The 14,107-nt window shown below is 42.9% G+C and overlaps 3 protein-coding genes across 6 annotated transcripts in view; 1 reads left to right on the top strand and 2 right to left on the bottom strand.

Moving 5' to 3' along the window:
* cog5 (component of oligomeric golgi complex 5) overlaps nt 1-1,229 on the top strand; it is a 93,739-nt gene extending 92,510 nt beyond the window's left edge. The window contains exons 21-22 of the mRNA XM_048267539.1: nt 22-101; nt 672-1,229. Of these exons, the coding sequence (XP_048123496.1) occupies nt 22-101; nt 672-792 (201 nt within the window). The 3' untranslated portion in view covers nt 793-1,229. The remainder of the gene's footprint in view (nt 1-21; nt 102-671) is intronic.
* A 577-nt stretch (nt 1,230-1,806) lies between these two features.
* LOC125310277 (DENN domain-containing protein 11-like) lies at nt 1,807-7,693 on the bottom strand. 3 transcript variants are annotated; one of them, XM_048267545.1, is made up of 9 exons: nt 7,010-7,693; nt 5,739-5,838; nt 5,484-5,642; nt 4,463-4,604; nt 4,181-4,319; nt 3,381-3,512; nt 2,976-3,126; nt 2,752-2,802; nt 1,807-2,368 (listed from the first exon to the last, which is right to left on the bottom strand). In XM_048267545.1, exons 1-9 carry the CDS (start codon nt 7,377-7,379, stop codon nt 2,173-2,175), a joined length of 1,440 nt encoding a protein of 479 aa, XP_048123502.1. In that variant the 5' UTR covers nt 7,380-7,693; the 3' UTR covers nt 1,807-2,172. The 3 variants fall into 3 exon arrangements, with proteins under 3 accessions (XP_048123502.1, XP_048123504.1, XP_048123503.1); XM_048267547.1 differs by having other exon boundaries at nt 7,269-7,325; XM_048267546.1 differs by lacking the exon at nt 3,381-3,512.
* Nucleotides 7,694-7,814: 121 nt separating this feature from the next.
* Nucleotides 7,815-11,510, bottom strand: si:ch211-214j24.14 (uncharacterized protein LOC559160 homolog). Of its 2 annotated transcripts, none has more exons than XM_048267549.1 (2): nt 11,378-11,510; nt 7,815-9,012 (listed from the first exon to the last, which is right to left on the bottom strand). In XM_048267549.1, exon 2 carries the CDS (start codon nt 8,968-8,970, stop codon nt 8,023-8,025), a length of 948 nt encoding a protein of 315 aa, XP_048123506.1. In that variant the 5' UTR covers nt 8,971-9,012; nt 11,378-11,510; the 3' UTR covers nt 7,815-8,022. The 2 variants fall into 2 exon arrangements, with proteins under 2 accessions (XP_048123506.1, XP_048123507.1); XM_048267550.1 differs by lacking the exon at nt 11,378-11,510 and adding an exon at nt 9,305-9,505.
* Between the last annotated feature and the right edge of the window lie 2,597 nt (nt 11,511-14,107).

Below are 14,107 nucleotides of genomic sequence, written 5' to 3'. Positions count from 1 at the left end.
CACGCTGTGCCGTTTCAACAGAGAGCCGAGTGGTCCATCGCCCGCTACTCCCAGTGGCTGGACGACCACCCCTCCGAGAAGGACCGCCTCACCCTCATCAGGTAAGGTCAACCCATTCTGGGTTCCGAATTTCCTGCTATTTAAAAAAAAAAAAAAATGATTGGAAAAAATGGGCCCATGTACGCATGTCATTTGTTAAAAAAAATTAGCTGTTCTGAATTTTAGGGCTTGTTCACCTTTATTTCTGTCAGTAATAAATGGGCTGTTGCCACGGTAATTATTTTCTCTTAAAAAATGAATTAACCTCTACTCAATGAGTTCAAACTCATCCACACAATTGGTGGCTTTAGGGGGTAGGAAAGCAAACTGAGAAATTAGGAAATTTGGCTCCTCCCTGTGTCAGAAAGAAGCAATTACACCTGGAGAAAGCAGAGCAGCTTTATTTAGAGTAATAGTGACCTCTAGTGGTACTTTAAGTTCATGCAAATTGGATTCTGATTTATAATGGATAGCATGCCATAGCAACATGGCAATGACCTGGTAAAAATGTGAACATAGGAACAGTGTCTTTATAAATAGTTTCCTGCATTCATATTTGTAGTTGTGTGTCCTCATCTGTGGTTGTGTGTCCTCATCTCATTTGACCACCCCACCTCTTTTGTGTCTGGCAGGGGGGCTCTGGAGGCCTATGTCCAGTCGGTGAAGGCGAGGCAGGGGAAGGAGTTTGCACCCGTGTATCCCATCATGCTTCAGCTGCTCCAGAGAGCCACCAGTGGCGTGAAGGAGACCTGACCAGCCAATGGAGCTCATCCATATTAACATCAAGGCGTTTCATGATACCTACAAATCAACGCAAAAACACTGCTAAACATTTCTTTTGTAATCAGTCTAAATCATATTGCTTCTGTGAATCTGTAATTAGAGCACAGTTTACAGGCCGCATTTGGGAATTTTTTGTTGTCTCTGAATCAGTGTACTAATATGATTTCAACTATCGACTCAAAGAACTGTGTAGGTATGTGGCGTTCCATCTCTTCACGGTAAAATTATTGTCTCTTGGTATATAGCTTCTCGTTCTTTCTTCTGTAGTTATATAGAGAAAATTATGAAAGGTCAGGTTTAAGATCAGGTTTTTTTTTATTTATTTTCATTTCCTTGTACTTCTTTAATTCATTATCTGGGAGGGGAGGGCACTGTAATATATTAAACTATGAAAAACTCTCATTTGACCAACTGCTGTATTACTTTGTGTAAAGCTAAAGCAGCTTTGGACTGTCAATGCATGATATGATATCATATTGTTTAATCAATTAATTTTTGTTTTTTTGTTTGTCCGATTCAATTTTGGATCTGTAAAATGGATCAATCATTTAGGCTCACTCTAACATGAACTGTAGCAATTTCTACAAGATGCCAATTTTCCGAAGTTGCTTCCAGTGACACTGTCCCTTTAGAGTTTTGTTTTTTTAAAACATCTCTCTAGATATAAAAAGCTGCTGCATCGTACTTCATATCTCATTCCTATCAAATCAATATTGAAGCAGAATCAAATGATTCGCTTGTTGTGAATTGTTGTAATCAAATCGCATGGGGTATCGGATGTTGTGCCTATACCCAACCCTACTACCGAAACAATGACAAGTCAAAGATTCACGCCTGGACCACATCCCTTAAAGAAGAGGCGGCGCCATATCCTGCCGTGGCGTGGGTGAGAGGCTGAGCACTGACGGATGTGGGGGGAACAGGTCTTTTTCCCAAATCAACACCACTTCCCGTCTACAACTCAAGGTAGCACCACTGCCCATGTAGAAATACTAACACCAGATTTATTGATCTGACACAGTGTAATAATACATTTGACTGTATTGTAAAGCAACAAGTAAAGAAGTTACAGTGTGATACTTGAAAAGGTTTAAAAATCTACTATCAGAGTGGATCTGTCTACAGTAGAATCAGAAGTCTCCTGATTGGTCAATAAATCTCAATCTGTGCAGGGAGACCTTACCCATGCTGGTGCTTAACCTTGTTATTGTTTACTGCCATTGAATTGTCTTCATAAACAGTGCAGTCCTGGGCTTATTTGCCAACTTTACAACAGTGTACAGGCCTTAACAGGTTGTGAGAGGAGGACCTCAAAAATGGGTTCTTTCTGGCTGTCTATGTGCCATTACTTCAGAAGCAACAGGAGGTGTCAATCATGAGCATGACATCGATGCCGTATGTCTCCAGTATGTACACTAGGAACTTGTGGTCAGCCTGGGGGTCCAGGCCCATCCTCCGCACATGCTCCTTGGTCAGGGCACGATCCACACTGGACGCCACCTCCAGAAGTGTCTGGAAAATCTTAGTGTTCAGCTCAGAGAAAAACCTGTATGATAAATCAAGAAAGGTAAAAATATGTTTGTTTTTTTTAAAACAAACAAACATTAAACAACACAATCACTTGTCTACATTCTCAAAAGACTACTGACCAGTCTCAAGTGTGGAAACTGAGTACAAACTATAAATAATTCTGGAAGCCGGTTTAGAATGCTCAATGGTGTTTTAAGCCCCCAACGTCGACTTCAAGGCAGCACTACCATTGTCGACTTCAAAGCACCTAACCATAACCCTAGCCTAACCTTAGTGCCTTCCATGCAGCGCTGCCTAGAAGACGACGTTGGGGACTTACAGCGTCGACAAAACACCAAACACCGTTTAGAATGATCAGTAAATTGTTTTGTTTGATACCTATCTATCTATCGTACTTACAAAGTAAAGAGCTCCTCTTCAGTGTAGCTGGAGTGCCCCACCAGCCTCTTTCTGCAACACATGATCAATAATCACTCACAACACAGCAGTAAACGTGACAATGTTAACAACAGGCAAATAACCAAAATGTCTACTGCGCATACTGTTAGGTGTTTCTATGGCGAAAAGGTGTCTGTCTACTGTGATTTTGGATGAGCAAAAACTACTGCTGCAAGGCATCCTACCTCTTCTCCTGGAGTTTCTTGTACTTCTCTCGGTCAGAGCTAGTGATCCGAAGCAGTGGTTGCAAGCTCTCCCTATGTGTCTGCACATTCTGATTGTCCACGTAGATATCAAAGAGGTGCTTCTTCTCCTCAAAAATCCTCTCCGTTGTACCTTGGCACCAACATCAGCTCAATTAGCATATACATTAGTAGATTTTTTTCAAGAAATTTCAGATATTTCCAGCCTGCATAAGATACAAATGAACTCTTTGGTTTAAACTTTGATTTATTTAGCATGTAATACTACAACTGTTGTGTGCTATTTTGGGGTGGGGATTGTAATCTTGGCATCATTGAAAATGAAAGCTATCTCAATGATTTTCCAAGAATGAAATAAAGGTTGAATAAATGAACAAACTAGCTTACAAGCCACATATGACAGCTCTGTCTCCAGGGTGTGTATATCATTCACATTCACATAAAAGAAAGGGCAAAACGGAGGCAGTCTTCTGCTGACACCAGGTAAAGGCACATTGGCTAAGGCACAGCAACTGTAGACTACAGGGAAAACAAAGAAGATCCTAAGAGAATATATTATATTTCATTTCATTCGTCTTTGGAATCATACCTGTTACAGTGTGATATAGATAGATAGATAGAGTACTTTATTCATCCCCAAAGGGAAATTATGATGTTACAGCGGCAATTAATAATATAAACATATATCACACATATACATACATAAATAAATAAAATAAATAAATAAATACAATTGGATATAGTCTCTGTTAAAGAGGTTGTAAACGGCATTGTCTCTCAGCATAAGATTTTTCTCTCACGGGGAGATGTAAATAGTTATGGCAGTGGGCAGGAATGATTTTCTATAACGGTCCTTGTTACAGCGAAGTTGGAGCAACCTCCAGCTGAAAACACTCTGTTGTCTGACCAGTAGTTCGTTCAGTGGATGTGAGGTGTTGTCCATAATGTTAAGGAGCTTTTGCAACATCCTCAAAAACTATTATTATTAGTATTATTATTATTATTATTACTATTATTATATAGACTTAATAATAATAATAATAATAATAATAATAAGCTTTATTTGTATTGCACCTTTCATACACAAAATGCAGCTCAAAGTACTTAACATTTGTAACATGTAACACACAATAATAACTGTGGTGATAACAGTGCGGCTATGCGCAATGCTAGCTGTATCTGCTCACCTCTGTAGCACACTTCTCCTACAGGAGGTGGGGAGAAGATCAATATGCGTCTCCTCAGCAGAGAAAACTTCCACAGTACCATGATCTGCTCTCCAAAGAACTGCACGAACTGAGACATGCATCCATCCGGGTGAGTGACCTTCAAAGACATTCATTCATCCATCCATCCATCCATCAATCAATCAATCATACACCTTTTGATGAATACTTGATCAAGATATCTCTACGTTGTGAGCCATTGTACATCTGCAAGTATCCCACAGAGCTACCTCAGATTGCTACCTTCATTTCAGGGGTCATGAAGTGTTTGGGAGTTGACAGGGCAGCCACATTGTTCCTTGCTGTTCTGGCAGGAAGCAAACCCTTCTTCTGGTCAAAGAAAGACTCCAAAGCAGAGTACTGGCCAGGACACCTCAACTGGTCCCTGTAACCACAAAGCCAATAATTTACAGACTCCGTCCCACAAACAAATCCCAGTTGTTAAACAATACAGCATCCAGAATATGCAAAAAGGGGCAAGTAAATCCTCCATTCTGGCTAACCACCCATGCAACTAATCTGGAATTACTGTAATCTGAGCAATTTGTCAATCACATGCTAAAAGCATTTCCTTGAATGAATTTGTATGGGTTTTCCTTGAGAGGTTGAACTTTGCGCAAAAGATCGAAGCACACATAAGCCTGGGACTACAGGCACTGGGGAATGACAGTAATGGGCTCTTGTGACAGTGACCTCGCTGTGGCCAAGGACAAACACGAGTCACTCAGCACAGCATATCTCCTCTGAAAACAGTAAACAAAGCCATGGTGACGGAGGCTGGACCACGTGAGATGTGGGGGAAAAAACAAACAGGCCCCAGCTCTGCAAGAGAGGCCATTTACTTCTTCATTTACTAAATTAAAAACTTTGACAATTAGCTGACACATTTACAGTATACATATCCAAAATAACTACTAGTAATGTGAATGAATACCGTAGTCTTATTTAGCAATGCCTCCTTCAAGACTAAATCAATACTTCATGTCCCATTTCCACAAAAGAACTGAGGTATAGGAGCTGTTGTTTACATTGCTCATGCAGATCCATGCTCTGAGGACACCGAAATCTTTGGCATTGTAAATTGAAAGTACCCTATGCATCTGAGCTACAGCAAGATCCTGACGCCCACAAGTGTTGGGCACAAATAGGGGGGAAATCTTGAATAAAGATTAGTGTATCAGTGGTATGTAAAACATAAAATGTGAGTGGTTCAAAAGTTGAGTTGAGATAAAGTTCAATAAAAGTCAACAGAGAGCCTTCTCACCTGACCTGGTTCTCCAAGAATGCCATGTGGTGGTAGAGTGTGGTGTAGGAGGGAGACAGGATGCCCACAGACTTCATCCGCACCCCCCTCTCCAGTTCACTCTCCACAGGCAAATTGGCAAAACATGCCAGGCCAAAGTAAGAGTCCTTCCGGAAATATCTGATGAGAACAAGAAAAGGAAAAAAACAACAATGTGCTCACAGTTGAGGACCATGTTATAGATGTGAGTTGTAAAACAAGCCTTTTATAACTCACACAAAGTCACTGGCAATTCTGTGGGAACCACTCGACATGGACTTGAACTCAACTCCATCAAGGTTCAAATCTTGTGGGAGGCACCATTCCAACATATTACCTACAGTAAAATTGCAAAAGAGGTCAGTGTGATATTAAGTGTGTTACTTTTCAAAGGATTAAACTAGAACTGGAAGTCAATCTAGATGGGTACACCTGTTCAGATAAAGAGGAGTTATCCTGTCAAAGGGTAAACAATATAGGGAGGTTGTTCTTACTCGTGTTTGCTCACAACCTGTTTTCCCCTCATCTTGAACAAACTGGTAGGCTAATTTGGAATAGCATTAAAGATAAACAAAAAAAGCAACTCCTCCAACATGCTCAGCTGAGCAAACATCTCAACAGTCGCATGGAGTTACTGTTCCATCCGTGTTTAACAAGGAAAGAACTTCAGATAATATAATCCAATTCTGAGCCACAAAATACCTTTACTGAACTGCTGAGACACAGTTAGCGTCCTTTAGATCAGTCAGCCGTATTTTCCAATAATTTAATTTAATTAAAAGTGTTGAGTGATGAGCGTAGGCTACCCTCATCATATTAATAATGCATGACGTGTTTGATGGCCTGTAGTGCAGACTGCAACTCGTGATCGTCACTAGGGTCCCTGGAAGCAAATCTCGAGATCTCTCCCACATCTCTTAGGCTATTGCTCCATATTCAGATTCCGACAGCAGAAGGTTATTATTCTGATACTTGCATCCGGAATCGTTTTTATTCCCTCGTAGTTTTATTTTGGAGTTCTCAAATCGTTTTGCATGGGGAGGCAAAACCTCTTGCAATGGAAACGCAATAGGGAGCGCCAAACTTTGCAGGGGGAAAAAACAATTGGTGTTTTTGGAATGCCCAGACTCTCAGATGCACACATGCGTCTTTTCTCAAGTATAGGCTACCTAATAATTCCCACGTACACCAAAAACATCATGGCTCAAGTTAGAAATATCACAGAGGAATAGACCGTGAGGAATAGTCCAACAGATTCCAACACAGTTCCCCTCGGGAAATGTCCACTTGTCTACCAGGCGCATTCACTCTCGTGATGCCTAACCCCAACCTTTTCCTTGTTCCATATCGATTATGTTTCAAGGATTGTTTAGACCAGTAGATACAGTATGTTTGTTTAATTACAAGCGAGTCTGTGTTCACTCGAGAATTGTGGCTTTAGACACAAAATATTATTTAAAAATTGCCTGACATTTTCTGTTTATTTCGTGCGCAAAAAGGTGACTCACCCGATCTTGTATGAAATGTCACCACAAATACGGCAAGAACTTGGTCCTGCTGCCTCCTCCATTCTACGTCTTGGTTTCGTTTTGTCACATACTGCCTTCCTTTTTGTTGATCACATTCATTTTGCCAGACCCACGAACTTACAGCCTTTTCCGTTAGGACACCTGCGTATAAGCTGGTCAGTTCGCTGGACACAGCCTCTTTAGGACTTGAGCTCCATCCTGTACCGGGCACCGTGCTACCAAGAGCTCTGCTACTTACTGTGGTTGCTCGGGGGGAATTTTCGTTAACTTCGGTTGTCAAGGAGGGCTCCTCCACATCTGCAACCTCCTCCCAGTCGAGAAGTGCTGATCGATCAGACTGCTCTCCCATTATTATTGTGTTTAATTACGAATCGATACCGAGTTCGACTAATGTGCATAACGCAACCAAAACCTTGAATTTGCTATGCTAAGCCTATTTCAACAGTTTGCCAGTCACCGCTGCTCCCATATTTCACTAGGGAAAGTGCGCTAATTCGAAATGGCATGTTGACATCAGGTCAGCTGAGTATTACTTCCGCTCTGTAGAGGCTCATTATTCCAAAGCCCGGTAAAACGCGAGGGGAAAAATCCAAAAAGTTAACACATTTTGAGTTTGTCCAAAAATGAGGTCTAGTTTTTTTTCTAACTAGCCTACACAACAAAAGGAAATGTCATCTCTGCTCGGCAAAATAGAATTCTGCCTACATCATCATGGGCCTATTGTTTCTGTTTTCTTTTTGAATAATCTGTGGATGGCTACTGTCTGCAGTAAGGACACATTTGATACATTTGAAAATGAATTTATAACTGTTTATCTTTTTTCACCACATTTCATTGAAATTCAGATGAAAAATTAAACACACAGATCATTTTTTGTTTTACTTTTAAGTGTAATACCATTTCACATATCTTGTTGAAAATCTACAGTCTCACAAAAAAAACTATTGATGTCCATTTTTAAGTTGAAGGAGTGTGGGGTGGGGAAATATCGACTACTTCCGACTGAGTGCTAGGGCACCATAAGCCACCATTCCCATTACAGCCACCAGGGCGGCGCTGCCGTAGAGGAGTGAGGAGAGCTCAAAGGTAGAAGAGGGAGGTACAGCTGGCTCAGGTTCTTGTGTCACAGGAACCTCCTTGGTCGCGATGTCAAAGGACTCCTCCACAGCCAGAGGAGCGGCAGCAGGCTTTGCCAGGGGCTCTTTCTGTGTCTCCACCAGGGGCACCTTGTGTGCTTTTCTTGGTGGCTGTTGCTCTAGCCTAGGCTGTAATGGAGGTACCTCTTTGAGTGGTTGGAATTCTGGATCTACAAGGACCGGTGGTGACACGGTGGGGACAGGGAAAGGAACGGACGTTGGTGGTTTTGGGATCGCGGGTGGGGGCGTCGTACAGAGAAGAGGCCAGACGACTTCCTCCGGCTCCTCCTGGAGCTCAGGCTCCTCCACGGACATGAGCAGCTCCATAGTCTTTGGTGCCTTCAGCTCGGGGGCATCCCCACGCAGCGCCTGGACCTCCTGTTCCACCCTCAGCTCAGCCAGCTCCTTCTCGGTGCCAAGCACGCTCATCATGCTACTCTGGAGCTCCTCCACCCCCTCGGCCGCCACCTCCTCCTCCTCCTCCACGTCCCTCAAAGAGCGGGCCTCCTCCTGCCGCTCGGCCTCCTCCAGGAGCTCTGCCTCCTCCCGCTCCAGGTGGACAATGTCCGAGATGGAGGAGTGGTTCTCGCTGCGCTCCTCAGACAGAAGCAGAGACTCGCTGGCCTCAAGGCTTTTGGCCTCATCCGGATCCAGCGTGCCCACCGTGGCCCATGACGAAGCCAGGCTGTCTGTTTGCCAGGAGCTGGGGCCGCTGGCCTCTTCAAGGCTCTGGGCGACTGTGGGCTTGCTGAGCTGCTCCTGCTGACCCTCCCCAGACGGGGTGGCAGCGCTTGGACCCTCCATTGATGCCCCTTGGGCCTCTCCTTCCAAACTCAGCAAAAAGCCCTGTAGACACACAGCAGAACAAAACATAGACTTCAACAAGTCTATTTGACTGGTCTACCTTCAAGCTTTGGTATTATCATGCATTGTCCTTTCCCATTAGCTTGCGATAGTCATTTAAACAATATTCTTGAATGTCACCTCAGTCAACATCTTCACTGTTATCCAGTTTAAACATTCACTTCTATCTATAGACATGTGTCCACATAGCTGGTCATGCACAAGTGCTATATATACATATCCATCTGTCCCCCTGCAGGGGAAGCTATTTTGGAAATTTCACGACATGACGCACCTTGACGTGGTCTGGACAGATTAGCGTGGCCGGCGTCTCTCCCTTATAGCCGCCATAGGGCCGAAAACACTTAACAGTGAGGCACTAAAATCTTTCCTCTTGTCATCGACACTCCACATGAATTTAAAATGGCATGTTCCACATACACACTAAGGAAGGCAGAGAGAAGACATCTCAGCTTTATGTCTCTCTCTCTCTCTCTCTCTCTCTCTTTCTTTCTCTCTCTCTCTCTCCTGTGACGGTTACAGTGAAACCAAGTAAAAGTGAAAGATAAGAACTTTCTAACAAGCACGTAAGATGACACTTGTAGATCAGAGGTTACACAGCTGTAAGTGGAATATTAGGCTCTGCCCCCCCACCACCACCACCATGCATTTCATTAGCACTTCCTCTGCTTCGGTAGTCCCATGAATCTATATATTTCACAGTTGCTTGTTGTAGTAGCAGTGCTTACAATGCTACTAATACTGTACATGTGGCTGTGAAATATATAGACTCACTGAGCACCTCAGTTTGGTCGCTCCTCTGTCGCTTTATAGCACAGTTCCACTCATGCTAATGGCACAGGGAGGAGGTATCTGCCGATTCTGTTAAGCCACATAATCTAATTTTAGATGGTAAACAATCAAAGGTTAAGTTTGAGGGGTGCATCTCGCCTGCATTGAGTAATAGTAGGTCAGATCCAAAAAGGTGTCCTGTTACTCTGCAGAAAATCTGTGAAAGTTACAAGTGTTAAGTGTGATTCTGAGCACACTGTTACAGTAGGATCGTAGGGGCTTTTTTTTGGAGCACCATGTTAGGATCATAAGGCTTTGTTGGAGCTTTGATTTCAGCTGGGAAAAAAACATGGAAGCAGTTCACAGGACAGCACAGTCACTGTCCTATTCTGCTGTCACAATCACACGGCTAGGGGAGTGGGCCAAACTGGCACATGACCAAGGCTTTGTGAATGAGGAGTTGGGTCACTACAAAAACATGTGCCTTGTTGAGTTGAGTGGTATCCAGACGAGTTCTCATTCTGCACAAACGCAATGAATAGGCTCTCATATAGACCCTTTCAACAATTAAAACAAAAACAATGCTTGAACGTTCTATTTGGGCCCCAATCTACTTCATCTGCATTAAGATAACATATGGAATGTTAAAACGGAAGTCTTGTGGGGCCAACTATGATGCTGATAATGGAACTCTCTTGAAAGGGTCCATACTTCTGCAGAAAGTGGGAGTGGAATTACACAAACGGTTATGTATTAAATACAAATTACCCTGATCCAGACTGTTACCTGTTCTCAATCAGACCCTTAAATCTAATCTAATTATCTACACACTCAACAGTCTGTTTCTCTGAGTAACAGGATTGACAATTACCACGTCATGTCATTAATCTGATCAAAGTAAACGAGGCTGGTCAGCAAGGGCCTACGTATTTTGGCAGAGTCATGCATGGTTTTCATTGCCATGCTCAGACTGACGGCAGCTAGAGGTCAGTCTGAATGTTAAACTGGAGAGACTGAGTAATGGGAGAGTTTTACGGCCTCTGAGTCAACACGCCGAGTGCTCCGGACTGGCAGACCGGCTTACGGCACAGGTCTTCAGGCAATGCTGCCAAATTAACCCTACTTTGTAATCTAGGCCCTAATCCTTTCATTGATTAACGGCATTAACTGTACCATCAAAAACAGAAAACAAGGCAGTGGCTGGATGTTTGCTATTGAAGCACAAGTAGGATTTTACATGTTTTGTTACATTATATTACTCCATATTTTGTCAATACTTATTTACAGCTTCCCCACTGACAGAGGACAAAGACACAAGAGAGGGCCTATCATTCTTCCTTCAGACAGACTTCCTTCAGAGGAACACTTAATCTTAGTTTCTAGGACAGCATAACTAGAGCTTATGTCCATAAACACACATACACCCACACAGTCACATACACACAAACACACACACAGGCAGTCTGTTCAGTCCCTGAGCTTTCTTAAGACAGATGTGGAGAGCACAGCCTGGTAGCATTTTCTGTGCAATAGTTCTGTTTCAACAAGCTCAGTGAAATCATTAAAACAATCCTACCTGTTTTACTGCCTGAAGGGTGTAGAGAGTGTAATGCAGCACAGGAGTATGTTGCAGAAGGAACAGACACACTGCTAGGCAGAGGGGAGAGGAAGTGAGGGAGGTGAGAGAGAGAGAAAGAGAGAGAGAGAGAAAGAGTGAGGGAGGGGGTTGAGAGTTTCAACAGGCTGCACTGGAATGCTTAACTGCTGTCACTCCTCCTCCCTGTTTCACACGTAGGACATGTCCCACTGCTCAAAACCTTCTATGAAACAAACTCATGTTGCACTCAGAATATTGGCACGTTATTACATATTCAGTTGTGTGTCTAAGTCTAAAAACGGGTTGTAATATGCCCATAAAAAACAAAATGACAACCTCCCTCAGTGCCATCTAGTGGCAATACTCGGGTGGGCACTAACTGTAAATAGGACTGATGGACTGTTTTTTTTAATTAAAAAAAGAATAATGTATGCTGTTTAATATGCAAAAATGTATTCTTAAATTTAAAACAAATGGAAGTCTATTATTGATCATACATCATTGTGGTCTTTGTGAGACTAATGAAATTATATTGACTTGAGTTAGAAAATGTATGACATTTTTTAAGTATTTATTTATTGTATTTAAAAAAAATAAACAAAAACATTTTTATTGATGGCAAAAAAGGTCTGCATTATAGCCAGTCACCATAATCTCTCTTTAACATACTCTGCGGTAGGTGCTTGTCAGTGCCTGATGTGATATGACGGTGCGGATGCAGACACACCCATCAAAATTACCACTGCAGGCATCTCCACCAGTCACATGCAAGTCCACAGCAAACACAAGTACAACATTTCTTACTATGAATAACAGGCTCAATATAAGGATCTGGCAGAGGTGTATTGGGTTCTATCTGATGGGAAAGTGAAGTGGTGGTTTGTGCCTGCATACAGTACCTGGTATGTGAGTCACTTGTGCCTGAATAGGTGGTAAACCACTGGCTTGTATTTCGATTGGTCACTACTACCAGAGGTACATTTTGTCCTCTCTAGAGGACATTTGTAAACATTTGTATCTCCCAGACCATGCATACTACTGAGCTAAATCCTTTTGTTCTCTAGAGAGGACATTCAGGACTTTTATTTGATGACAAATGTATGGGGGTGGGGTTTTGGGAACTTCCTCTTTCATTCTTAAAATGTCTAGAAAATGTCCAGAAAATGTCCATGTGGAGAAGGACATACACGTAGATGTTAGAAAGCTAGATACCCATTGAGCTCCAGAACGTCCGTAAATAGCGACGCCATCTTGGTGGGGGCAACCATCCCTGGAGGTCAATGGAGGAGCATGTGACTCTGAAAATCAGACAGGTGTCTCTGATTGCCGGCAAGTGTTGCATATAGACAGTAAAGGTGTTTGCCCCCAGCAATATGGCGGCCGCGTTTACGATGCCACCTAATAGAACTTGACGGACAATGTGGTATCTAGCTTTCTAATGTCTATGGAGAAGGATGCCATTTTCCAGGAAGAAAAAGAGGAAGTTCCCAAAACCCCACCCCCATAAATTTGATACCATTTAAAAGTCCTAAATGTCCTCTTTACACAACATAAAGGAATTAGCTCAGTAGTATGTATGGCTTTGGAGATATTCCAGTTCAGAAAGGTCCTCTAGAGAGGACAAAAATGAACTGCTGGTAGTGCAAGTGGCTTGTGTCTGATTGGCTGGTGAATGATGGAGTTGTGGCCCAGTTGTGGTGTTAAATTGTTGGTTTGTATTTGATTCAGTGTTATACTACTAGCATGTAAGGGACTGGATTTGGCTTTAGTTACTTGTGTCTAATAGGGTGGTGGTGAACTAATGGCCTGTGTTGAATTGCTTGTAGCCTGATTGGGTGGTACCTTAGTGACTTGTGTGTCATTAGCCAGTGCCTCGGTGGCTTGCATTTGATTGGCTGCTGCCTTGGTGGCTTGTATACCAAGCCGGTGTGGCTTATAGACTGGAGGACCAGACCCAATCTGAAAGATTAAGGGTCAGGCCACAAATAACGTAATGGCCCAACTCATGGGCGGATTATGAACTTTCGGGCCCCTGGGCCCAGATGTATTAAGGGCCCCCCACTAATTGTCGTATATGTCGGGGGGGGGGGGTTCCTGTATGCTGGTGCATTTTGGGGATGGCCAATACTAAATTCAATCAGATTCATAGCCTACATCCTGATTTGTTGATATTGAGGCAATGATTCCATGCAAAGGCTTGGTCTCGGTAGGCCCGTGCAGTAATCCATCCCTGGCCCAACTCGAGGGGCGGCACCAAGCATGCATTTGAAAATCTCACTGCATGCAATTGGATAACACTATACAATCAATGTTAACTGACTAACCTAGCGTTCATGGGCTTCGGAAAAACCTTTTTCCGAGGCAAAACATCATCATTCCGCGTCATTCACGTCACGTAATGTGTGAGTCAGAGGTCGGAAACTGGGGCTAGATTTTGCTAACAGAGTTGCCCAGTTAGAGGCTCGTCATCACTTTTGTTGTCACGTTGTAGTTCATTTGTAGTCCATGTGGCCTTTCATGTCCAACAGTTTTAATGTGAACTTGGGAATTTGCCATTTTTGTCACTTGAAAGCTGCATATCTTTCTTTCACAAGCGTCTTACACTATATTTTAAGCAAATACAGTTGTTTATTTAGGATTAGTGAGTGTATGTTTTAACCTTTGTTGTGGCGTCCGTGTTTGTCACACATTCCGATGGCAACGCACATG

Source organism: Alosa alosa, chromosome 17 (genome assembly GCF_017589495.1).
Source record: "Alosa alosa isolate M-15738 ecotype Scorff River chromosome 17, AALO_Geno_1.1, whole genome shotgun sequence".
Taxonomy (NCBI): domain Eukaryota; kingdom Metazoa; phylum Chordata; class Actinopteri; order Clupeiformes; family Clupeidae; genus Alosa; species Alosa alosa.
The sequence above is the reverse complement of the archived record's forward strand: the minus strand, read 5'-3'. Positions and strand labels throughout refer to the sequence as shown.